At 46.6% G+C, this 25,120-nt stretch overlaps 5 protein-coding genes across 5 annotated transcripts; 1 reads left to right on the top strand and 4 right to left on the bottom strand.

The window, feature by feature from the left end:
- Positions 1–4,112: 4,112 nt before the first annotated feature.
- BJ212DRAFT_1485665 (uncharacterized protein) lies at positions 4,113–4,610 on the bottom strand (the record flags this gene model as incomplete). The annotated part of the gene is made up of 2 exons (XM_041341014.1): positions 4,113–4,269; positions 4,306–4,610. 2 exons carry the CDS (start codon positions 4,608–4,610, stop codon positions 4,113–4,115), a joined length of 462 nt encoding a protein of 153 aa, XP_041187922.1.
- A 10,494-nt stretch (positions 4,611–15,104) lies between these two features.
- Positions 15,105–15,344, bottom strand: BJ212DRAFT_1249914 (uncharacterized protein; the record flags this gene model as incomplete). Its single annotated transcript, XM_041329704.1, has 1 exon — positions 15,105–15,344. A coding segment is annotated over one exon (240 nt), but the record flags the coding sequence as incomplete, so codon positions are not given.
- A 2,199-nt stretch (positions 15,345–17,543) lies between these two features.
- BJ212DRAFT_1387227 (uncharacterized protein) lies at positions 17,544–18,536 on the top strand. Its single transcript, XM_041336867.1, has 3 exons — positions 17,544–17,833; positions 17,887–17,987; positions 18,041–18,536. Exons 1-3 carry the CDS (start codon positions 17,570–17,572, stop codon positions 18,402–18,404), a joined length of 729 nt encoding a protein of 242 aa, XP_041187920.1. The 5' UTR covers positions 17,544–17,569; the 3' UTR covers positions 18,405–18,536.
- BJ212DRAFT_1387224 (uncharacterized protein) lies at positions 18,537–19,496 on the bottom strand. Its single transcript, XM_041336866.1, has 6 exons — positions 19,396–19,496; positions 19,327–19,338; positions 19,242–19,266; positions 19,067–19,186; positions 18,706–19,011; positions 18,537–18,654 (listed from the first exon to the last, which is right to left on the bottom strand). The coding sequence occupies exons 1-6, from the start codon at positions 19,476–19,478 to the stop codon at positions 18,625–18,627; spliced, it is 576 nt and encodes a 191-aa protein (XP_041187919.1). The 5' UTR covers positions 19,479–19,496; the 3' UTR covers positions 18,537–18,624.
- Positions 19,497–22,791: 3,295 nt separating this feature from the next.
- Positions 22,792–23,284, bottom strand: BJ212DRAFT_1536934 (uncharacterized protein; the record flags this gene model as incomplete). The annotated part of the gene is made up of 1 exon (XM_041341820.1): positions 22,792–23,284. The coding sequence occupies one exon, from the start codon at positions 23,282–23,284 to the stop codon at positions 22,952–22,954; it is 333 nt and encodes a 110-aa protein (XP_041187918.1). The 3' UTR covers positions 22,792–22,951.
- Between the last annotated feature and the right edge of the window lie 1,836 nt (positions 23,285–25,120).

Here is a 25,120-nt window from a genome sequence, read left to right as displayed (position 1 = left end):
CTACTCCCACCCCCAAATACGTTCATGGGCCATCACCCTGATCAACACCTCAGTAAATACTAACTCTTGGAAACAGATCTCATTCCCTTCCTCAGACATTGTAATAACTCAAATCTCTGGACTGTTCGGTTGATGTACCATTTTTAACATTTATAACAACTGTATATCACAAGACATGCTAACCACTCTTGACTCCTTTCCAGAACTCAACCTCCAAGACATCATATCAAGTGAGAATGACCATATGATCTGGATGGGCGATTTCAATCGTCATCACCCACTATGGGAAGCGACATGCAACTGCTATCTCTTCAACTATGCAGCAGCAAATCTGCTCATTGACCTGATAGCCAACTATGGTCTGATCCAGCTGCTCCCATGTGGAATACCCACCCTTCAATCCATGGCCACTGGCAACTGGACGTGACCCGACAACATTCTGGGAACTGAACACCTCCTAGATGCAGTCATCTCTTGCAACACTGATCCTAGTCAATGAGGACTGAAAACTGACCACATCCCTATTCAGTTGATACTCGAACTTAAAATGCCAAAGTTGAATGAAGAACCCCACAAGAATTGGCATGATGTTGACTGGGATGACTTTAAAGAACACCTTGGACAAATCCTAGCCCCTCACCCCCCGGTACCCTTGGCATCAGATGATGAATTCCAGCAAGTGGCCACACACCTCACTCAAGCCATCAGCAACACTGTCAATGCTAAAGTCCCTCTCTCCAAACCATGCCCCCACTCCAAGTGTTGGTGGACTCGGGAACTGACCAAGCTCTGTAGACAGGTTAATGAACTCAGCAAGTTATCCTACCAAATGAGAGGCATCCCAACCCACACCTGCCATGAAGAACTCAAGATCACTAAGAATTGGTATGCTATGGAGATTGAGAAGATGAAAAAGCAGCACTGGATCGAATGGCTGGAAGACATCAAAGGTAATGATGTATGGACTGCTAATAAGTATATTTCATCAGAACTAAAGGATTCCGACCCTCAAAATCAAGCATCCTGATGGATCATTCCTAGAGGCCAATACCAACCAAGAGAAAAGTATAATTATCACTGAATCATTCTTTCCCCCACCTCCTACTACTAACTCCATCCCACCTGATGTAATATACCCTGACCCAGTGGAACAACACACCCCCTTCAGCCAATCTGAGATCAAACACACCATCCTCAAGCTCAGCAGATTCAAGGCACCAGGCCCAGATGGTATATGCAATGTAGTCTACAAACAATGCACAGACCTCCTTGTCCCCTCCTTCAAGCACCTCTTCAACACTGTCTTCTCCCATCAAACATACTTCACTCCATGGAAAAGCTTCACAATGGTAGTCCTATGTAAGCCAGGGAAGCCAGACTACTCAATACCCAAAGCCTACCATCCAATAGCCTTGCTCAACACCATGGGAAAGTTACTAACAGCAGTTGTAGCAGACCGCCTCACCTACATGCTAGAATGGTACCAACTACTCCCCAATACCCACTTTGGCAGTCACCCTGGATGTTTGACAATGGATTCTCTATACCTCCTAGAAGAAATGGTCAAGAATGCCTGGAGAACAGGCAAGGTCACATCGGTGCTATTTTTGGATATAGAAGGAGCATTCCCTAATGTGGTTACCAAACACCTCTTTCACAACATGCAAAGCCGTCACATCCCAGGTGAACTAGTTGACTTTATAGAATGGGTGCTAATGAACAGACAGACTCAACTGAGATTTGATGGTTTCACCTCTGAATGGATTCAAATCAACAATGGAATTGGCCAAGGCGACTCGCTTTCAATGATATTGTACATAATATATAGCTCAGACTTAGTAGAAATTGCCAAATAACATAGAGGTAACAAAGCACTCAAGGAATTAACGCTGGCTTTTGTAGATGACACAGCATTCATTGCAATCAGCAAAGACTTCGAAATGACACACACAATCTTAGCAGATATGTTGGAACATTGAGAAGGAGGCTACAAGTGGTCTAGAAATCATAATTCTAAGTTTGAAACTAATAAACTTGCCTTAATAGATTTCTCATTGAACTGTCAGAAGAACCAACCCAATATGCACATTCAGGGCGCCATCATTCAACCCACATCTACACATTGATTCCTAGGAGTTATAGTTGACCAAGAGTTATGATGGAATGCACAAGTGGACAATGCTGTAGCCAAAGGAATGGTATACATATGCCAGCTACATTGTCTTTCTTCATCTGCCAAAGGAATACCACTATGCCTAATGCACCAACTTTACCAGGCAGTAGCAGTACCAAAGATGCTATATGCGGCTAATCTCTGGTTCACTCCCACCTTCCATGATGGCTCAGACTCCCTCCAGCAGGGATCAATTGGAGTAGCCAAATGCCTTACCTCTGTCCAATGAACAGCAGCTCTCTCAATTACTGGAGCAATGAGAACCATGGCCACTGACCTGCTAGAAGTACACACCAACCTCCTACCCATCCCTCTCCTTCTCCAAAACACCTGTCACCAAGCCATTGTCCATATAGCCACCCACCCAAACATGCACCCACTTTTCAACCCTATAAGATGCACAGCCAGGCACTTTGTCAACTCCCATCACACATCTCTCCATTGCCTTACTTGCCAATTCAAAATAGATCCCCATGAGATCAAGACCCTCACCCCAGCCCACAGGTCACCCACCAGTCACAATCCCTTCAAGACCCATATTGAACCATCCAAACAAGCCACCATTGAAAAGCATGCCCAGATAATGGATGGCATTCAGGTCTACAGTGACAGGTCAGGACATCAAGGACAGATAGGAGCAGTGGCGATTCTATTTTGTGCAGGGAAATGCTCATGTACCTGCGCTTCCACCTAGGAAAGGAGGAAGAGCACATAGTCTATGAAGCAGAGGCAGTCAGACTGACATTAGCAGCAGAGCTTATAGCAACAGAGGAAGACCTTACATTCCCAATATCGATCTGTGTTGACAACAAGGCAACCATCCAATCCAGTGAGGGTTTCCAATCAAACCCAGGCATGTACTTAATAGATCATTTTTGCAGCAAGATGAAAGAAATTGCCAAAGACCATGATGACTTCAAAGTAACCATCCACTGGGTACCAGGACATGTTGACATTCACAGTAATGAAGAAGCTGACAAGCAGGCAAAGAAAGCAGCTGAAGGATGTCAGCACACCAGTCCTAGTGAGAAACTCCCAGACTACCTATGATACAACACCCTCCCCCTCAGTATATCTGCACTCAAAGCAGCTCACCACCAGGCCATGCATTGCAGGTGGGGTAGGATATGGCACAAGTCACCCCGCTATAACCATATCAACCACATAGACCCCAAAATCCTGCAGCACTCATTCATCAAATTCATGGCAGATTTCCCCAAGCAACTCACTGGCGTCTACATGGCACTCAGAACCCATCATATCTCCCTCAACCATCATCTCCATCACATCAGAAAGCACCCATCACCACACTGCTCACACTGCCCAGAAAAAGATGAAACAGTCTTTCATTACCTGCTTGACTGCACTCATTATCATAGAGAATGACATGTCCTCATGCTAGCACTAGGATGGAGAGCTTCATCACTCCCTTTCCTTCTTTCAGATCTGGAGGCAACCCCTCACCTCACTTGCTTCATCAACGCAACAGGACACCTCAGACAGACATTCAGTGAAATCCCACTCCCTTGCAAGCCCCTGGACTGACACAACATTTCCCTCCTCTAGATAGTATAATCATGAACATAACTCCCAAACACTGTATCAAATGCATGAACATATCACCTGTAACATAAATCATCTCTCCTCCCCTCTACTCACTCAAAACTGTACAATCTCTACTTGCCTACATGGAATCCCCTCATGTGGTGCATATCAAACATCCCTGTAATGGTCATTGTCACTCATCTGACCATTCATCCAAACCCTCATCTACCCACCCACTGATTCCTGTACCTGATTGCTATATGCAACTGAGTATGTGTTCAATAAATGTCAAGATAGATATACATATAAATGCACATATACATAGAGTCATCTCATCAACCAGGTGGCCCATCTAAAATGGCCAGTAGGAATGGTGGACTGCTGGGGGTACACCTCACAGCAGGTAGTGATGTTCTGGCCCAGCTTGGCTCAAAAGCCACAGCTTGGGCCTGGCTTCAGACAGCTTAGGCTTGCAAAAATTCCAGGCCAGGCCAAAGCCACCAGTGACAGCTGGCTTTGGCTTGGCTTTGGCCTGAGCTGCAGCCCAAGTACTGAAAATAGAGAAACACATTCAGAAGATAATTTACATCATGGAGTCAGCATCTGATTCTATAAAATCCTCATCTCCCTCCAAAAGAGCATCCCAGCCCTCCTCATCCCCATCTTCAACATCACTCAGCTTCTCGTTAGCATCCATTTCAATATCTGAGTCCTCAAGAGCCCCCTCAGTTGATGATGAGGGTCCAGGCTCATGGAAGAGTAGATCATGGTGAAGGGCACATTTGACACACTGTAGTGCCTCAACAATATCACCTTTGAGGTGGTTGTGGCACTTGCTAATGGTAATACCACCCTGTGAGAATGCACACTCACTTGAAACTGATGATGCCATGATTGAGAGGTAGTCACAAGCTAGTGAGGTCCATACTGTTACGGTGAACCGTAGGTCGACTAGGATAGGCTCGACAATAGACACTTGATAAGAGTGACGTCTAAAGCCGGATCATAACCTCACAAATGTAAGGGTCTTTTAAGACAAGTTAGAGAGAGTGTCTCCGACCTGAATATCGATATCAGATGCTTAGGATTGGGGGTCCTAAGCAAAGGATGTTCTGGGTAAAACCTAGTAGATTAAAGTGAGGTCTATCTAAGTACAGGACCCGGTTTATATAGGTATGGCCTACTTTAGGGCCGGTACGTATTCGTCATCAAGACGAGTCAGAGATAAGGAATGGCGTCATTGAGACGAGTCAGAGATAAGGGATGACGTCATCGAGACGAGTCAGAGATAAGGGATGAGTCAGCTAGCAACGGCGCGAGGCGATCGTGCTGTGATACACAGATATGGAGAGAAGCTAGTCTAGTGATGGCACAGTCTCGTGCGGTCATGACGTAATACACAGATAAGAGAAAAAGTGATAGGGGCAACCGTTACTGTAACATTACCCCTCGTTTAGCGATGAAGTCACCGACTTCACATATCCTGGTTGGCCCAGTAGATGGGGTCTGCATCGTAGTTTGAATAGAGGAGGTCGTCTTGTTCCTCAGTGATGGTAGTGCGCGCCATCTGCTTACCATGAGCGATGGTGTCTTGTTCAATCTCCCAACGCACAAGTGCGTCATAGAAACCAACATCGGTCCATACTAAAGGAATAACTGCTTCTCCTTTTAACTCCTTGCAGAAGACCGATAAATGGCCCGGGGCGTATTCTAGGCAAACTCTGCAATAATACGCGGGGCAGTTCTTGTGGCGGTGGCCAGCAATGTGGCAGTTACGGCATACGACGTTATCTACCGGTGCAGTCTTCACGACTGTGACGGATGAGGATTGTTCTGGGGGGGACGGTGACCGTGACCTTTTAATCAGCGCCTTGGTAGGAGACGCGGAGGCGGCTCATTTAGCGGCAAGGCGAGAAGACCTTCTTTTGAGTGGGAGTCTTCGTTTGGTGCGGGTGATTGGGTCAGGCGAAGGAGAAGTCGGTACGTTAAGTACAGCAATAGGAGGGATGAGATCATCCTGATGCTCCTCGGTATTCTTAGTAGGAGCTGGCGGTGGTACGGGGATAACGACATGGGGTGAGGGTGGTCGTGCGACGGGATTGAGCGCGATTCGCTCAGTAACGATGTGAATGGCTTCTCTGATAGCATCTCTTGTTTCGTCTGGTAAGAGACGGATTGTGGTGTTGCGAATGCGTATGTGAAGGTGACGGAAAATAGTCTGATGACATTCATCATCAAGGAGGGCGGCGGTGCGTTCAATGAGGCTGGCATCTCTGATGATTCTGATTATAAGGCCGCTGGAGATGGCACCTTTTTCTCCAAGAATGCGATCTATTTCAATAGCGTATTGCTGCGAGGTGATAGCGGACTCAAAGAGAGCGCTAGTTTCGACTTGGTCAATGACAGAGAAATAGTCTGTGAGGGTGGAATCGTCGGAAAGGGTTAGGGTGGAATCAGAGACCAGTGGTGATGTTTCAGAGGGTAATGCGTGTTGTGCGAGGTCGGGAGCGGTAGCGTTCTGGTAATCGAGAAGTGTTAGGGGGTGAGCATTTCCTTCAGCAACGTTGTCCATAGCCGCTGTGAGTTCTTGGATACGGAGGATACAAAGGCGTAGTCGTTCGATGTGGGACATTGTTCTCAAAGTCTACAACCCATGGGCCTTCTTATAGGCGGTTAGGATATCGGAGGCATTACTGAGGTTTTCTTCTGGAACCCACTCGTTACTGGCGGATGAGTATCCTTTCCACGATAAGAGATAGCGTCTTCGTTTACCCGTTCCTTTGTGCAATAAGATTGCATCAATTTCATACTCTTCTTCGTTATCGATGATGTCAGGGGATGGATCGTGGAAGTTCGGTCCATGAACCTCTGTTTCGTGATAGGTCGATAGTTCGGAAGCATGGAATGTGGGGTGAACTTTCCATTGGGGTGGTAGTTGGAGTGTGAAAGTGATAGGGGATAACGCGGCGGTGATTGGGAATGGGCCGTATCGCTTGGGCGCAAGCTTTCATGAAGGTAATTGCGTAATCAGGTTTTTTCCGGATAACCAAACTTTATCTCCAATCTTCCAGGGGTGATATTTCTGCCCATGAGTCCTTTCTGCCATACGTTGCATCGCAAGGTTATGACAAGAGAGCGCTTCTTCTCTAGACTTCTGGAGCGTGCGGAGTCTCTCTTCTGCTGTGGGAATGGTGGAGCTGGAGAGGGTGTGTGGGAGAGCCCGTGGTTCATATCCCATCATCAGGAAAAACGGTGAGGCATTGCGAGAGTTGTGTTTGCGGTGGTTGTGAACGAATTCTGCCATAGGGAGTTGCTCTACCCAATTTTCTGGGTTGTTTCGACAGTAGATTCGAAGGTACGTTTCTAGTTCTTGATTGAGTCGTTCTGTTTGTCCATCGGTCTGGGGGTGATAGGCGGTTGACGCCGCGATGTCGTACTTCAGGAGTTTGGCAAGAGCCTGAGAGAACTTGGATATGAATTGCGGGCCACAATCTGAGATAACCTTTTCATGTAGGCCGAATCGCCAATAGACGTATTTGAAGAATTTGTTGGCGACTCCTTCGGAAGTTATAGTTTTGGTGCATGGGATAAGAATTACCCCCTTCGTAAGCCCATGGTCGACCACGACCATGACAGAGTCAAAACCTGCACAGGGGGGAAGGTCGGTAATAAGATCAACCGAGACCTGAGTGAAAGGAGCTGCGGCGACGGAAGGAATGGGGACAAGGGGGGGGGTCGTCGGATGAGTGTCGGATTTCATTTGCTGACAGAGAGCACATCCCTCAACGTATTTGCAAATATAGGTACCCATAGCGGGCCACCAGAAATCACGCTTAACTAATTCCTCTGTTTTGAAATGGCCAGGGTGGCCGGCAGTGGGATGGTCATGACATTGTTCTAATATGAGGCGCCGTCCGGCGGGGCGGACGTAGGCGCAGGTCCTTGTAGTAAAGGATATCGTCCTTGATTTCCCAGTCGGAGAGGGCGGATTTCATGGGGGGAAGTGACAGACCATCCAAGGCATCAGAAGCAGCAGAGAAAATGGGGTCGGGGTCGGAGGGGTCAGGATTAACGAGGGTGGTCATGAGCTCAGTATCAAGGAGTCGAACAAACATGGAGTCTGGTAAGAGCGTTTCATTGGCATTATCATCTGAGGAATTTATCCGTGATCAGGGCGACGAGAAAGGGCATCGGGAGCAACAAGCTTTGCTCCAGGCGACGTGATGGAGTTCGATATCGTAGCATGACAGGATTAGCTGCCATCGGGCTTGCCAACGGGTTAATTTCTGAGCGGTTCTGAAATACAGGAGGTTCTTATGGTCGGTGAATACAATGATAGGATGAGGGTTCCCTTCCAGATAATGGCGCCATTCCGTCAATGCACGAATAACCGCAAGAAGTTCACGATCAAAGATTTGATAGTTTCTTTCTGCAGGGTTCAACGTCTGGGATAAATATGCGCACGGGTGATAGACGCCATTATCATCGGTTTGGAGCAGGACCGCTCCGGTGGCAACGAGAGACGCATCAGTGGCAACAGCAAACTGTCTGGAGGGATCTGGGTTCCAGAGGACTGGTTGCTTCATAAAGCATTTCTTCAGCTCGTCAAAGGCGGATGTGCATCGTTCCGTCCAAAGGAACTTGACGTCTTTCTTAGTGAGATCAATTAACGGTCTGGCGATGTCGGAATAGTGGGAAATGAAGTTCCGGTAGAAATTGCAGAAGCCTAAGAACGACCGGACTTCTTTTACGGTGGTAGGTGTAGGCCATTCCCGAATACCGGTGGTTTTAGCATCGTCCATTGCTACGCATCCAGGACAGATAATCATTCCAAGGTACTCCACTTCCTGAGCATCGAAGGTACATTTTTCTGGTTTAAGGAAAAGTCTCTCTTGCCGAATTCTTTCAAGGACGCGCCGGGTGCGTTCACGATGGGAAGTGAGGTCGTTAGAAAATATCAGGATGTCGTCCATATATATAATGAGCCATCCTTCGTTAACCTCCTGCTGGAACGTTTTATTCATGTACGCCTGGAAGGTAGCCGGGGAATTGCAGAGACCGAAGAACATAACATTTGGCTCGAAGAGCCCGTATTCCGTAGTGAAGGCAGCCTTCCAACGATCTTCTGGGTGGATATGGATATTGTTATATCCTGACCGGACGTCCATCTTTGTAAAATATTTAGCACCATGTAACCGGGCGACCAGGGAGAGCGGTAAAGGGAGTGGGTAGGCGTTCTTGACGGTCCATTCGTTGATGTACCGGTAGTCTTGACAGGGACGAAGATCTCCGCTTTTCTTTCCTACAAAAAAGAAACCGCTAGCCTGCGGCGACTTCGATTCAGAGATAAAGCCTTTCTGAACGTTTTCATCAATGAATGCCTTGACTGCTGACCGCTCTTTCTCAGATAACGGGTATACTTTGGACGTCTTGGGGATAAACCCAGGCTTGGTGTCTATCCGGTGATCTATTCCAGGTCGTTCTGGTGGTAGTTGATTCAGGCCGTCTTTTGCAAAGATATCAGCGAAGTCATGAAGGTAAGAGGGGACAAGTTCTTCGAACGACTTCTTCTTCTGCTCAAGTCCAGCAGCTAACGCAAATTGCTGGGCTTTGTTACTAGTTTTGAGATATTTGGCGGGTCGAGATAGAGGAGTGATCTTGGGTTGCCGTTGTTCCGAAGTACTAGTCCCGTCTTTCGTTAATGGGGTATCTAACGAGACGTTGGTGATTACCTGAAGCTCGGCGGCATCAGCGGGGTACTCAACTAGGAATTCATCATCTTCTAGATGATAGGTCGAGACTTCTCGCATGGGTGGTGCATAGTCAGTCGTCCATACGTCTTCCTTTGTGTCAAAGGAGTCGTCTTCGTCATCAGGTATAGGATCCAGATCAGGCAGTGCCGATGGGACCGCTTCTTCATCGATTATCTCTTCGATCGTGGCACGTGGTGATTCTTCGGCCATCTTCCTAGGAGGCACCTTAGGCAGCACTACAACCGGGATTGGTTCCTTTTCTTCTACCTTTTTACGGAAGAGGGGAGGCAGGCCATTCTTCTTTCGTTCTCTGTCGACTTCTTCTTCAACTTGGTCACTCTTCTCTGTCCGAGAGAGTTCCAACATTTCTGCTTTCCAATGGATTATCGGATCCATGGTGCGTAGCCAGGGGATTCCTAACAAAATCTGATCACGTCGGCCAAGCCGCGTGATGTTAAACTTTCCGATCATAGATCGGTCGTCTATCTTGACGATGAGGACGCAATATCTGGTAATAGCACCTCCCTTCGCATAACTCCCATCCGCAGTAGTGACTCGGAATGGTTTCAAGAGTTTGTGCGTTCGAATTCCATGAGTTTTGACGAACTCTTCGGAAATAAAGGTTCCTGCAGCGCCGGAGTCTACAACAGCTGTTGTTTTGACGGTTTTCAGACGAGTGTTGGAAACAAGAGTAATGGGAACACGGAGTTCTTTTCTAATTCCAATACTTTGTACAAGTCTGATGGGTACTTCGGAAGATACTGACGTCGACCCAGTCTTCCACATCAAAAATCCTCGGCGAGGCGATGGATCGTTGTATCTTCTTCTTCACTGTCGCTCATTTCTTCTCTGCGAACAGGAATCTTCTTCTTCTGGGGACACGCTTTGGTCATATGCCCCTTCTGATGGCACGTAAAGCAGAGCCCTTTCTTCATATGGTCATTTCTCTCGACTTCAGTGAGTCGGTCTACCTCCATAGCATTTGGATCATGTCGGTCAACGGAGGGTCTGGGGACGTAGCGTTGTCCTGACGGTCTGGTGGTTGTTCGATGGTTTGATCGATATGCAACCCCTCTTTGGTAGTTACTATCCAGCCGAATAACGGCGGCGACATATTTGTCGAAATCTACTGGAATGGTTTCCATCTGATAGATGGAGTTAACAATCCCTTTCTTCAACCCATCATTGAAGAACGTGATAAGGACAGCGTCCTGTTTCACAGAAGCTTGTGCAGCAAGTGTCTTGAAACTGGCGATGTAAGACGTGAGGTCGCCTGTCTGTCTCAACGTTCGGAGCTTGTTCATGGCAGTTCCAGTGGCATCAGCCGGTACGAAGGCCTCTTTGAACTTGGTTTCAAAGTTCGTGAAGGTCCCGTAGGTCTTGGTGACGGAGTTGTCGACTTCGGTGTAGAAAGTCAGCGCCCAACCCATAGCGCTTCCTTCTGTCATATAAGCGAGGGTGGTGATGACCTTCTTTTCGTCGGTGTTATAGATTGTAGCGTTAAGCGCGAAATACGCCTTAACTGCGTACAACCATCAGAGAGCTTGGGAGGGACTTCCATCATAGGTTGATGGGGCTCCGGCTTTCAGTTCTGGGGAAGTGGCGGTTGTTGTAGACATCCTGACATTCTCGTCGAGTGATGTTTCGGTTTCAGGGGAATGTTACTCGTTCTCTCACTGAGTTCTTCTTCTTCTTGTTTCTGTAACCTCCTTGATGAGGAGGGTCGTAGGAGTAGGACTTTAATCTTTTGTTACGGTGAACTGTAGGTCAACTAGGATAGGCTCGACAATAGACACTCGATAAGAGTGACGTCTAAAGCCGGATCGTAACCTCACAAATGTAAGGGTCTTTAAGACAAGTTAGAGAGAGTGTCTCCGACCTGAATATCGATATCAGATGCTTAGGATTAGGGGTCCTAAGCAAAGGATGTTCTGGGTAAAACCTAGTAGATTAAAGTGAAGTCTATCTAAGTACAGGACCCGGTTTATATAGGTATGGCCTACTTTAGGGCCGGTACATATTCGTCATCAAGACGAGTCAGAGATAAGGAATGGCGTCATCGAGACGAGTCAGAGATAAGGGATGACGTCATTGAGACGAGTCAGAGATAAGGGATGAGTCAGCTAGCAACGGCGCGAGGCAATCGTGCTGTGATACACAGATATGGAAAGAAGCTAGTCTAGTGATGGCACAGTCTGGTGTGGTCATGACGTAATACACAGATAAGAGAAAAAGTGATAGGGGCAACCATTACTGTAACAGTATTGGCGAGGATGGTTCGGAATAGGGATGCGTAAGCAGCTATGCTACCAGTCTGTCGAAGAGAGGAGATGCGACGGATCGTGGTCTGTTCAACGTTCTTAGGGAAGAAGGTGGATTTAAACTGCTTAGCGAAGTCCAACCACGTCCCATAGTTCTTGCTCGTGGCCGCAGCCTTGAGTTGGCCTTCGGCCCATTTAGCTGCCTCGCCTTTAGTCATAAGGCTGAGTGTGAAAATGACTTTCTTCTTGTCATTGTCGTAAACTTCATCGTTCATATCTAGGTACGCTTCTACTTGAAGTGTCCATCCCTGAGCAAGGCGGGTGTCGCCATTGAAGGGTGCCAGGGTCTTTCCGATTTCTTTAGGCATTTCTGCTGTAAGGGATCATTCGTAGGTTTGGGTGTGGAAGTTCCAAACTTTGTTCTTTGGGGCGATGCTGGCGTAGTAGGCAGCCCACTGGTCGATTGAGTATCTGGTGCCCTTGGTGTCTATCTGGAAGAACTCTTGTTCTTCTTCGTCCCAGGTAAAACTGGGAGGTGTTGGGGCGATCGGTGGTATGGTGTCTGGTTCTGGGCGCGAGTTCTAGGGAACCGCGCAGTAAAGAAGTAACTTGACCTTTTGTTACGCTCAGCGTTCGTAAGAACGACTAAACAGTCACAAAGAGTCTAAAGCGTACACCTATGTACGAGTCGTGCGAGTTAAGCAGTATATTGCAGGCCCTGGTCTGCGTAGGTCAAGTTAAAGAAGTACAAGCATAAGAGATAGAGTATATATAAGGAGATTAAAGCGGAGCTTTAATAAATGAATCGGAGATGGAAAATGAATAGCAAATCACAAAAAGAAAAGAGAATCGTACGATAGAATGTAATAGAATGTCTGAGAATGATAAGTAAGCGTGAATAAGTGAAAAGGTGAAAGAAAAGAATAAGAACTGTAACACCTTGTACTAGTTTCATCTCCGAGTTCATTTACTTATGTTCCGTCTTACTTACCAATGTGTTTCTGCATGCTCATACATAGCCTTACTCCTTTGCTTACTGATCCTCTCAGATAGCCTCTAGTATATAACCCCTGTACAACTACAGTAGAGTCCTCAGTCTGAATATCACCTTAGACTTGCCCAATCTTCTTCCAGACTTCAGCCCATCTGAGCTTGTCCTTTTCCATAAGGCCTAGGGATGGACTCCCTAGGCCAGAATTCCAGACCTTCAGATTTGTCCCCTATGTCTCTGTCCCAAGTCTAGGGATTGCTTCCCTAGGCTAGAATCTTGCCTTTCCGGCACTTACCCTCTTTCTGGACTTAGGTCCACTTCCTGTCCCTCTGACTCTACCTTAGGGTAGTCTACCTCTGCTTGCTTCTACATTGGACTTCATCCGATGTAGCCCCTATTCCTTCTGGACCTCCGGACCTCCTGTCTCCTGTACCTCTGGACATCCTGTCCCTCATACCTCTGGGCATCCTGTCCTTTGGACGTTCTGCCCTCCATACCTTCAGACATTCCGTCCTCCATACCTCCAGACCTCCTGTCCTCCATACTCCCGACCTCCGGACATCTTGTCCTCCTGTCCTCCAGACCTCCTACCCTTCCATCCTGTTTTCCTGTAGAAGTATTACCTTGCAGTGGGAACTCTCCCAAGCACTTCCTGCATTCCTCTGGAACTCTCCTGCGCTCCTCCAGAAGTCCTCCTGCACTCTCCACCAGAGTAGCCAGTCTCTGAAAGTCCTCTGGACTTTGTCAGACCATCATCAGACTTCCTCTGAAATGAAGGGCACATACTTGGGTAAGGGGCACAGTGTACAAGCTGAGGCCAAGCCCCTCTGAGTCAGTCTCTCTCTCCCTTGAGCATGGTTCTTAACAACCCATTCGAACACAAGGCCATTATTAATGTAGTCCTCAATGCGACTTTCCTCATGGGTTATGCACAATTCATCCTACTTAAAGGGATGGACTCGTTCAATAACCTTATGGCCATGGGTGCTTGCACTGTCCTTTGTTGTCTTCAAGAATTCACACCTGGATCCTGCCACTCCATCAACTTTGCAGCGGCAACTTTCAAGTCTTGGTACGACAAATTTATGGGTTTCATCTCAATGACGATTAGGGAGACGCCACAGTTATGGGATAGATGGGTGAACTTGCGCACACAAATGCTCCATAGAGGTTGCTTGATTGGAGGGCTTGATGATATTGATATCTCTGTATTATAATCTGTAGTTGTTATCATATGGTACTATCATACAATATCATATCATATCAGCATCTACGCGCTCGATAAACGAACAATCGGCATCTCCGTTATTGCAAAAAATGTTCGCTTTCAACACAACGGCATTATACCACCAAATTCAGCGAGTACGAGAGGCACTCCCTGACCTATACCTAAAGCGTCGCTCGAAAAGCTGCTTTTCGAGCAGTTCAACACTTAGATGTAGGAAAGGTTTTCTTTATAAAGTCATATAAAGCCATGTATAACGTCGGAAAACCATCGCATTCAACGTAAAGCACCCTGGGTAGACTCACGAATTCTCTGATGGTGAGTAGGTCTAAAGACTGTAGGTACGAGTGAGGAAGTGCAGGGTCCGATAGACTCGAATGCGGGATGCGAACAGCGTGTTTGCTCGGTCGAACACGGAAGATGAAAATTTGCCGTTGTTGACATACAGCACCCTAACATATGCGTTGACGTCAGGTGCCGGTATCGTCGACCATCACATCTCGGGATATCCAACAACGAGAAAATAACCTAGAAGTCAGACATGCGTTTGTATTAGCACATACAGCAGCCTAAGTGGAGCATTGGGGAATTCTTGAGTAGCAATAGGAAAAGATACAGTATGCACGAATTATCTTTATAGGGGAAACATGGATTTGAATCCGAGTGCGAGGAGGATATACTAATCTACGTAACTCGTCAATTTTCTCAACGAGATGAGTTGGCAACATGTGACGTAACTTATCAATCTTTTCTTGACCGGGAGAAACAAAGATTGAGTGCGAGGATATACTAATTCAACTCGTCAACTTTCTCAAACAAGACAAGTCGGCGACATGGAGGAATGACATAAATGGGGAGGACGACGCGCGCGGTGGCTGGAAGGCAAGGAATATATAAGCAGGGCGTTTTTAATTAACGGAATACAAAGGAGACCAGCTCCGGATGTTGCCGGGGTCTATAATTTATAATTTACAGGTAACACATCACTGGGGTCGTGTTAGACCAGGGCCTAAAAATAAATAGGTAAGTACTGGTCTAGCAAAATTTACCCGACCCTCAACAGTAATCTGACCTCGAAAGGGCGCGATTTCCATGGTAGAAGGACACCCTGCCTGTAACGCAAGACAACCCAGGCGAAAACCCACATACAAGACTCCAGATCATGGCGATATAGGTGTTTGACTTCGCCTTGTTGAGCATCTGTACTGAGAAGATCGAGCGCCATGAACAGTACCGTGCCTGTACGCCCGTTGCCCCGAGGACCCACTACATCCACCAACGAGGATAGATCGTAGTCGTTTAGCACACTGATCAGTTTGCCGTTTTTTCTGCACCACATCAAGCCTCCAGGGCTGATATCTCGATGATAGACACCTTCCTTCCACAGAGTAAGGTGGCCTGCACGCTAGATCAACGAAGAGTCACATAAATTTAATCAAATACGTGCATAGGATACAATCACGCCAGGCGTCGAAAAGCTCTTTGCCGTGAAGCTTCGTGGTGGGGTGGAGCTTGCAGAATACGAGAATGTAGAGCACGTGAGTACCTGTGGTGGGTTCTGGAACCCCGAACGCTTCTCGGATGGCGAACGTGGGGTTCGTAAACGTGTGATGCCAGTGGAACTCAGGAATATGATCCCTTACTGTATCGTGCACCTTAGCGATCTCCTCAACTTGCAGGTGTTCAGGCTGTTTAGTCTCTGGAGCGCGAGAAGCGCGCTGCAAGAGGGTTTGCGGCATGGTATCTGTCTTGCAGTGCTCGACCTGCTCGACGTCCCGCTGAATCCATGGGGTAGCCCTTGATGGAATGTTAGGTGCTACTCAATAAAAACAGGAAAGGTGCGCACTGGCCGGGCCGATGTTCTCGTTGATGACGGGAGTTCCATGGCTGTTTGGGGTAGATTCTGTTGTGCTAGCATCATGAGCTGGTGCATTGGCGCGTGGCGGAGTAGACGATGTGCCTGTCTCGCAGACAGGGGACACGATGCTAGGCGTTCAATGATCACGCTGGCGGAATGTTGTCAGCAGAACTGGTGAGATGGAGAAAACTAAGAGGACAAGAAAGACGACTACTTTGCTGGCCTTATATCCGGTCGACCAATGTAGCTCAAATGTAGTGGACCATCGACCAACCTGATATGGATTGGCGTGGCAATTATCTGCTCTTTTGGCAGAACTCGTCCCAAAATATTTCTACCCCCTACACCAGTTGTGGACCTATAGTTCGACTCCGACGACGCGTTCCCATCAACACGCGCTGAAATCGAGCGGACGCATCTCTTCAGAATTCAGCAGCCTGGCTAGTGTTCCGTGGAAATCCACCAGGTTATCCACCAATGTAGATATCCACCCAGTTACCCACGTGGATAACCCGGTGGATAACCCATGATTGTTTTGGAGGCCAAAATTCACAGGTGGATAACGTGGATAACTCAGAAAATCGTGTGGGCATATAGGGTCGTGATTAATGTCATAGAAATAATAAGTATAGCGCAGCACTTCCCTCCTTCTCCAGGAAGACTACCAGACTGGTACAAAGACGCCACGGCTTTGAGACAAGTGATGATTAGTTTTCGACTGACTTGATTTCACTGGAGCAAACAGCCCTTCCCAGTTACTTGATGACCAAACTTGTGGGCGATTCTGATTTCTAAGGAGGCACAGCCGAGTTCGGGAGTTCAAATACGCCAAAGTATGGCATCCAGTAGCTCTCCGAAAGAATTCATACTTATTGCGATGATTTATTCGACCAAAGTTTAAACGGAAATCTAGAGATGGAGATAGGATCTGCCGATTGGCAGAAATTAGAACTGGGGTGGTGATGTAGAGTCCTTAAACAGACTCGTGTGATGTTTAGGGTGTAAGCTAGTCTCCAGATAGGCAGCAAACAGAAGGACTGATGACTGTATGTGAACAGCGCCCAATATTTTGTCAAAGTTGGACAGCAGAGCCTTGGAGGTGCCTGGAAGTACTACGCCTATTGCATCCTTTGATAGCTCGGCAAATACCTATCTGAGTTTGAAACCATATGGCTCTGACCAGCATTGCCACACCGCCCAGTAGCGCGCATCCAAGCCCAATCGATGTTTCCAACAAGGCCGCCGAGTCGGGCCCGAATGATGCGCGTGATTCGTTCAATGGGTATGCTGTGTAAGTAATAATCACGTCGATGCTCATCACTAACTATAATCGTTTTGCTCGTTATGCTGCGATAGACCACAGTCCATATATATCAGACTCGAACGTGTTTATTTGAAACACACAAGAACACGATATCCACGGAATGATTAAGCACAGGCCTCCTAACCAACGCCGACATACCATATTGACAGCCCGAATATTGATATCGATCATTCCTCACCTGCATCGCAACCCATCCGGGGCTCTCACACGTCATCTGAAATGCAAGTCTGCATAAAGTTGAGTTACCGAAACGACTGATCATGACACCTTCTATCGGCATATCCAGGTCCCCGTGATGCTTCGATCTGTGCAAAGTCACCCTAACAGCGGAATGCAGCATTTGCGCAGCATTCGTACTTGGGCGCTCTCTCTGGGGTACATAAGAGGGGGTGGCTACAGTGGTTAATGCCTCATTAACAACAACATCATTTCCACCATCATGGCACTCGTTCTCCCCACTTTGACCGCCTTCACTTCTTCGCGTCTCATGGCTATTCTGACGGCCAAGACCCAAGCAGATTTCACTACGGCGTTTGATGCGCTTTTCGCGCATAATGTTAATGTCATTTACAATGGAAAGCAAGTTTCAAGGGAGCAGTATCAGGCACAGTTGCTCAGTCAGAGTAGCGCTGCTGTTGAAGAGCAAGGTGCGAGCGTCAGTGTTCAAGGTCAACTAGAAGTCCCCGGCGACAAGGGACAAATCGTAAGCATTTTATTTTATTTTATGCTCTGCAATGTCATTGAAGAAATTCACAGTCTGGGCTCGTCGGTCTATTTTACACTTCCCTCGTTGACTCAAAGTTCCTTGTCTTGGGAGCTCCTGCGGAAAGCAAAGTGACTTCCTCATTCAATGCGATGTAAGATTTATCATTGTGATTACTCAGCGATCTGATCATCTTACGTTACGCAGTATTCAGGCGACAGAGCCTCGACCCCAGCCTAACCCCCGCATTCGGGGATATTTTGACCCCCGTCGCATAGTGACGGTGAACCAGATTGCCACCGATCAAGCCGTGCATGTCAGCATTCCTGTCGCTTCCATCAATGCAAGCTCACCCGGCGTCACTACCACTGAGAATTTCACGTTGGGCCCTGGCCCTAGAAAGCTGCCGCCAGGGCCGTTTGGTGGACACTTTGGTCCCGGACCAGTGCGCTTGGACCCTTTGGAGACAAATCCTCAGCAAGAGACGTTCCCAGGGGATGGGGAGTTTGGCGCTCCACCGGTTGTGATCCCTGGAGAAACTATCGGTGAAGATACCAACCCTAAGGCATGAGTATCTTAGACTCCCTCTCATACAGTATGTGACACGGACATATGTTGACCTATGTATCACTACTTGTACATTACAGTATAGCACAGTCGAAATAATCTTTCTGAATGCAAACGTGACGATGTGATATAAACTTCGGAGTGATTGAGTACATGGAATATGACTGAGAAGTTGAGTATCAATAGAATAAGAGCGACATTAATCGCGCAACAACAGGCATGATTCAAGAATATTCCCCGCGGTCTGCCTTTACCTAATCGCATGTCAACGACAAAGATGCAGGATCCACGCTCAAAACACTCACATCAGCCTCGCTCTCCGTTGGACAGGGCTCCCTCGTGACTTCTGTTATCTCCTCATAGACGACGTGCCGCTTAATAGTGCGCCCGTCGGGCTCCATGTCGGCGCCTTCCTGATCTGTTCCAAGATCACCAGCACCAACAACGCCCTCAAACTCACCCACTCTGGCAGCACCGAGGGGACCAGTTACTTCGTCTTTCAGGTAAGATGCCTCTCTGTGATCCATTTGCTCGTCCGGTTGGTGCTTCGCATTAATATAATCAATCGTCTTGCGCTGAAGATCGTTAATCGTGACGGAAGAGCGGTCAGCCTACAAAATAATGTCAATGTCATTTTCTTCAATGTTTCGACATTGTATTGAGCACCTTTACGTGTGCTTCAGATGCAGATGCCAGATCTTCGTTCCACCCTGGTGCGTCATCGATTGGGGTTGAAGTTTCATGCTGGATTCTGGACAAGTTTCTTCGTTTCTCTCGCTCCAACGTCTGTGATAAAGAAATTTCGTCCTGTTTCTGGGGCAAACGATTGGAGCGGACGTACCTCCGGATCATTGTCATGCATCGTACTTTGAGAATAAAGCCATGATGAGCACAGTAGTATGCGATTTTGAATTTATAACCAATACCTAGTGTACCGTCTTCGGTTATCATACCGTCAGCTTCTAGACTCGAAGGTGTCTGTTTTATGGGCGCACCTCGCACTTGCGTATCGCGACGAAACTCTGAAAGTTCCGGAAACTCTCTTTACAGAGCAGCGTGCTGCAGTAAGATAGCTCATTGAATATGGAGGGGATGGATTTGAGTGAAACACGCTCATAAATCTGAAATACTGTGTGCCCCTAACGTCATCTGAGCCAAAAGTTTATGATGTCATAGCGTGGGAGTTCCTTTTTTTGGCATCTATGTTACGCCGGTGGAACGAACTTGTGGCACTGGCATTAATTTAATTAGTGAGTGCTTTCGATAAGGACCTAGGCTCACGTCGCCATATAGACTAGACTCCGATTTTCTGAGCTGGCGGCATACGTCATCTGCTGGGAGCTGCGGTTGGATACACCACAGTCCCTCGATTTGGGTAAGCCACCAAACATCGCACATTCATTAACTTTGCATTCAAAGCGTGTACCGTCACCGCCCCTTTGTCACTGCTTTCGTTCTTACTGCTCTCGTTCCTGTCCACATCATTTGATCGTTCTTTCTTTGTACAACAATACCCCGCTTTTTTGTACAATCACCTCCCTCTCCCCCTCCTTGTACAACCTCATACTTTCTTTGTACAACTACCCTCGTCGCTGCACACGTCGATCGCGTGTTATGACAGGGAACTGGATGCGACGCATGTATGTACTTTTAATCGCATTTGTACTAATCGGTGTGTATAAGAATCAGAATAAAGGATTCTGCTCGTGTCTGCCACGATATCGACTTGGGCTGTGTTGGATCAATGCTCTATATGCTGTCATTGATGGGCCGAGGCTGAACCCCTCACTGGATTTTAACAAGAATACCAAAAGAATACTTCGAAGATCGCACTGGCAGGTTGCCGAAATCACAAACAGTTCTTCGATCTTTTGCGACGGTCAGATATTCCACACGAGTCATTGCCTTGGGATATCATCAACACATTTTGCCTTGATCCCATCGGTATCCCTGGATGTGCATTGTCTTTCTACTGGAATTTAGGCTGAAACACTTACTTCGATCAATATAATATCATTCCTCAAATCTCGGTTTGGAGATGTAAATGCTGGATTATGGTATATTAAGCATGAATGCAATCGTTATCGCCCACCAAGTTCCCCCGCTCGCTCACTCTCATCCTCTAATAGTATGACTCTAGTCTCGAATGGTCCCAGTTGGTGGCCATTGATCAATGGGAATCTTATTTTCAGCTATTTCACAGGTTCGTTCAGAGCCAGCCACATGATGGCGGTGGTGATACAATTCGCCTTGACTCTAACTCCACAGTTGCCGCCTCTGTCGCGGTGATGTACGATTGGGGTGAGCCATACTAAGTATGAAAGACCACTGACATCCTTATGGTATTCTCAGCGCTTACGTTTGGACAAGAGGTACGTTGATCCATTACTGGAGCAGCCAACTCGTTTAGAATCGTGTCATAGATTGAACTCATCTGGGCGAGTGAGCTCCCACATCAAAAGAACTATGTGAAAATATAACTTGTTCATGGCAGAGGCAACGCTGGTCCCTGATGACCTTTCTCTATCTTAGTGTATGTGCCTTGTATTTTAATATTTACTCTTAGCAAGTCCAAGTCCTGCTGACTTCTATATATCCTAGGTGCGCTATGCTGGAATTGGATATCTTGTGTGCGTTTGGATGTTTAAGCCATTGATGTTGCGCTCATCACCCATCTCTCACAATCAGGATGTACATACTGGGTACGCATCCTCGCATAGATTCTGTTTCTGTCTTGTGATGTGCGACATACAGTCGGTCTTCCAACAATTTCACAAACAGATGCAGTGCGTATTCCGCATGATGCCTTCAATTCCCATCCAAACACTGAACTACCATGCAGGGGTGAGTAAGATTCTGGAACAACTCGTTGATTCAACATAACGACTCCTACAGTTGTGAGTTTGTTTCGAGCCTGTGAGCTTCCGAAACTGATAACTGATGTTGCTGGATTTGTCAGGTCTTATCATCATCGATGCACTTGATTGGATGGATGACGTTTTAAATGTAATGCTGGGCGGTGAGCTATACACTTCCGTGATATTTACTTGACTGAAACATCATGCAAGTGATCATGATCGCTCGGTTGCATGCCATGTATCAGCGATCCAGAAAGGTGCTGATATTTCTTGTTGTCATCTTTCTGGCCATCAGAATCGCCAATATAGTGATGGGCGCAATAGTGACGGTGGAGATCTCAGGGGGTAAGCTTTAATTATGTATGAAATATTTAAGTGCATCAGGCTCATTGAAAAATACCAGAGGAATTCGTTCTCTCCGGTACCTATCAGTGCATGCTTGACTACGGAGGAGATTCCATATTTCTTGCTTCCATGATGTGGATACTTGGGACTGTATGGGAGGTCCTTGCACTGTGTCTAGCGGTCTGGATTGCTGTAAAGCACTTCCGTGAACTGCGACAACACTCAACAAGAGGGATTATCGGTGACTGTTTCACGGTGTTAATGCAAACTCACGTTGGTTACTTTGCAAGGTGCGCTCATAATGCGAATGTGGTTCTCTTGTTCCGCTGACGTTTTGCACGTTCTAGTTTTTTGGCTGTCTCTTGCTTGCAGATCGGTGCATTCTCTCCGACGCTCTCAGTGGTATGCCGATCTCTCGCTGCCCTCTACATGGGACCATGGTTCATCATTTCTATAGGACATATATTCCCTGGATGCTCAGATTTATGCCGGTCTCGGTACGGTGCCCCAATTTGTAGAGTTGTTTGTGCTGGGACCACGCCTGATCCTCGGTGTTCGAGAATATCACGCTGAGCTCGTGGCCAACTCTGACACAGCAACCGCTATGACTTCAATTGCTTTTCAGGAGCGCACTCATGTGACAACTAGCAGTAGCGTGTAGCTCGATATGATTGGTTTGCAATGAGTGGGTAGTATGCAGGGAGCAAAAGAATCCTTTTTTTATTTATTCCAGGTTTTGTCGTACTATTTATTTATGTAAGTTGCGAAGTAGACATAAGTCATACAAGAGCTTTTGGGAGATTGTTACTAGTAGAAATCTCTCCCTGATTATGAAGTTCATGCATTTGATCTCAGCAGTACTGTCAAGATCGTAGCGGATAGTGGAAGTCTGTTCGTTCCTGATGCCATCGCCGAAAGATGGCTGTTTCGAGGACCTCGAAGAAGTAGTGAACCACTCAAGTAGCCCCTGTGCACCCTTTCAGCACCCCTGTTCATCTTAGTTGCTCCAGAGTTACGCACTGAGTACCTCTAGCTGCCAATAGGACTTTGGCTCGTTGATCAGGCTACCTCATTGAGCCCAAGCGGATCCGGTGCTGCAGTACCATCGACCACATTCGAATTGGGATGACAAGAGCAAATAGCGAGAAATGCGCAGGCACAGACGGTTGTGCTTACGGAGCAGGTCCCGAGTACTTTCTTTCTTTTTTGGACAAGCGATGTGTATTTGTAGCAACTGACTAAGTCTAGCTCTACAAGTACGCGCTATAGCGGTGTTCTGAGAACACCGTTCCGAGGGAAAATGCACTTACACACTCCTACCATGTGGTGGGTGTGTGGGACTCTATGACTACCTGGGGGCCTCGTTCGTAGAGGGCCTGGGTGGTATGATACCCACTAAAACCTCAAGGGCGATGGCCCAGTTTTTGTTGTGGTTTGTGTTCGTTGTGATTACGTCAGACCAGGTGGATGTGACTAGATTTTTGTAATTCTCTTTGCGTACGATTACCTTAGCGGTGATTCTGTCGGTTTGTAGCCTCTTGTTTATCATTGTTGTCCATCTTTTGGTTATTGATTGCTCGGAGTGTTGTACTCCGTTTATTGTTCTATCGCATCTCAGAACCCAGATCAGGTGCGCTGATTCGGATATCAAAATCCTTAAGAGTCTCCCGAGTACTTTCATCAGTGAACTCATGAGTCCATGATATTGTAGCCATGAGAGCTATAGAGTGATATAATTTTGCTCCTGCTAAATATGCTCATATATACTCGGAGAAATTTGAGTTGTTGATGCATAGGCATGAATGCCTGCAAATGTAGACTACATTGACGAATTCATGACAAGATCATGACACTGCAAAATCACAACCAGCAAGACTTTGTAGCATAATTGTGTCCCCATTGTTAAGCATCATCATTTGTTGTTAATCATGTTTTGAATTACAAAGCCTTTCATAACTTTTTGATGGAAAGCGGCACTACCACTGGTCACCAATTCTATATTGGCATTGGAGCCTATGCCTGCATTGTGACATCGCATCATGACAACCGGTAGGGGATGGTGGAGTAATTGCATCCAGGTTGTTGAGCATTCACCTTTTCCCTCATCCATGACATTGTAGTTGTGGGAGTATAGAAGGATGTAATTCTGCTCCTGCTAAACATAGCTATGTATACTGCGAGAAATCAGAGTGATCGGTATATAGCCATGGATGTATACAAATCTAGACTGCAATGAGGAGTCACTGAAAAGATTGTGGCATTGCAACATGATGGCCAGCAAGGGATTGTAACATAATTGTGACTGAGTTGTAAAACATGCCTATTTGTCATAATTTAATTTTTCAAAGTGCAGAGCTGTTCATGCCTTTATCGTGAAAAGTTGCACTAGCACTGGTTATCAAATATACATTCACATTGCAGGTTGTGATGATATTATGACATTGCACCATTGCAGCCTGAAAGTGAATGATAAGCAATTTGCATCTGGAATCCGCATTTTTTGTCATCTAGGTGTTGAATTACTTGGCAAGGGATAGCCATGTAATTTACATAATATTGTCACCACAATATAAGGTTTTCCAATGTGTCTTTTGCACTGATTAACAAAGAGTCTGGTAATACTACTAGAACAAGCAGTTCTTGACCAGTGACTTGAAAATGGCCAAGGGAATCCATCATAGAGAGTTATATGTATCTTGAGCAAGCCAGCTTCTCTATTTATGGACATGTGGGCACCATATGCAAGACCAGAGCCTTGGATGGAACACTAAAATATGTAATAAGCAAGATTTGGTTCTGCTTACAATGAATTCACATATTCAGAGGAAGCCACTTTCTAAAGCATTAAGGTCCTCAAGCACTACCCCAAAAGTGGGAAATTCAGGATGATCGAAGCCTCATAATATTTTTGTAGTATGGTCAACAAACGAGCTTTTGATTGTTGGGAAGCTGATCACAGTGGGCTGGGAACAAGAACCAATAAGAATGCTACAGAGCCACAAAACAAAAGTTCTTCACACCTTGGTTGCAGGATTCTTCTAAGAGTGTTGCTCATAAGCTTTGACAGAGCATGTTTGGATTCCTGTGTGGCCATGAAATGATGCTGCTGTTGCTGCTAGATGAAGAAAAATGCACCAGTAGGCTTGGATATGTGTGATAGTGGGGCTTTTTTGACTCAGACAAGTAGTACCTTGCTGTTAGCTGCCACCTCACACTTTGCACTCATCTGAGGAGTGATACACACTTTGGATGATATGCCCAAAGGAACTGTACCAACAGGGACAGTCATGGTGGCCTGCTAGAATCCTACAATGAATTCTTGCAGGCAGGAAAAGTTACAACCTGCAAGAACAGTGGGAAATAACAAAAATTAGATGCTGTTTGAAAAAATGGATATTTGGCAAGAGTTGTCATGATGGGGATTCAATCAATCCTCTCCATGATCATCTGGACACAAGCTTATGAGCTGAAGTAGTTAGTACAGACACAGGCAAGTTAATTTCGTAGCATTCATCCC

The sequence above is a fragment of the Suillus subaureus genome (assembly GCF_016647635.1).
Source record: "Suillus subaureus strain MN1 chromosome Unknown BJ212scaffold_44, whole genome shotgun sequence".
In the NCBI taxonomy this organism is placed as follows: domain Eukaryota; kingdom Fungi; phylum Basidiomycota; class Agaricomycetes; order Boletales; family Suillaceae; genus Suillus; species Suillus subaureus.
This window is presented reverse-complemented; position numbering and strand designations above follow the sequence as displayed.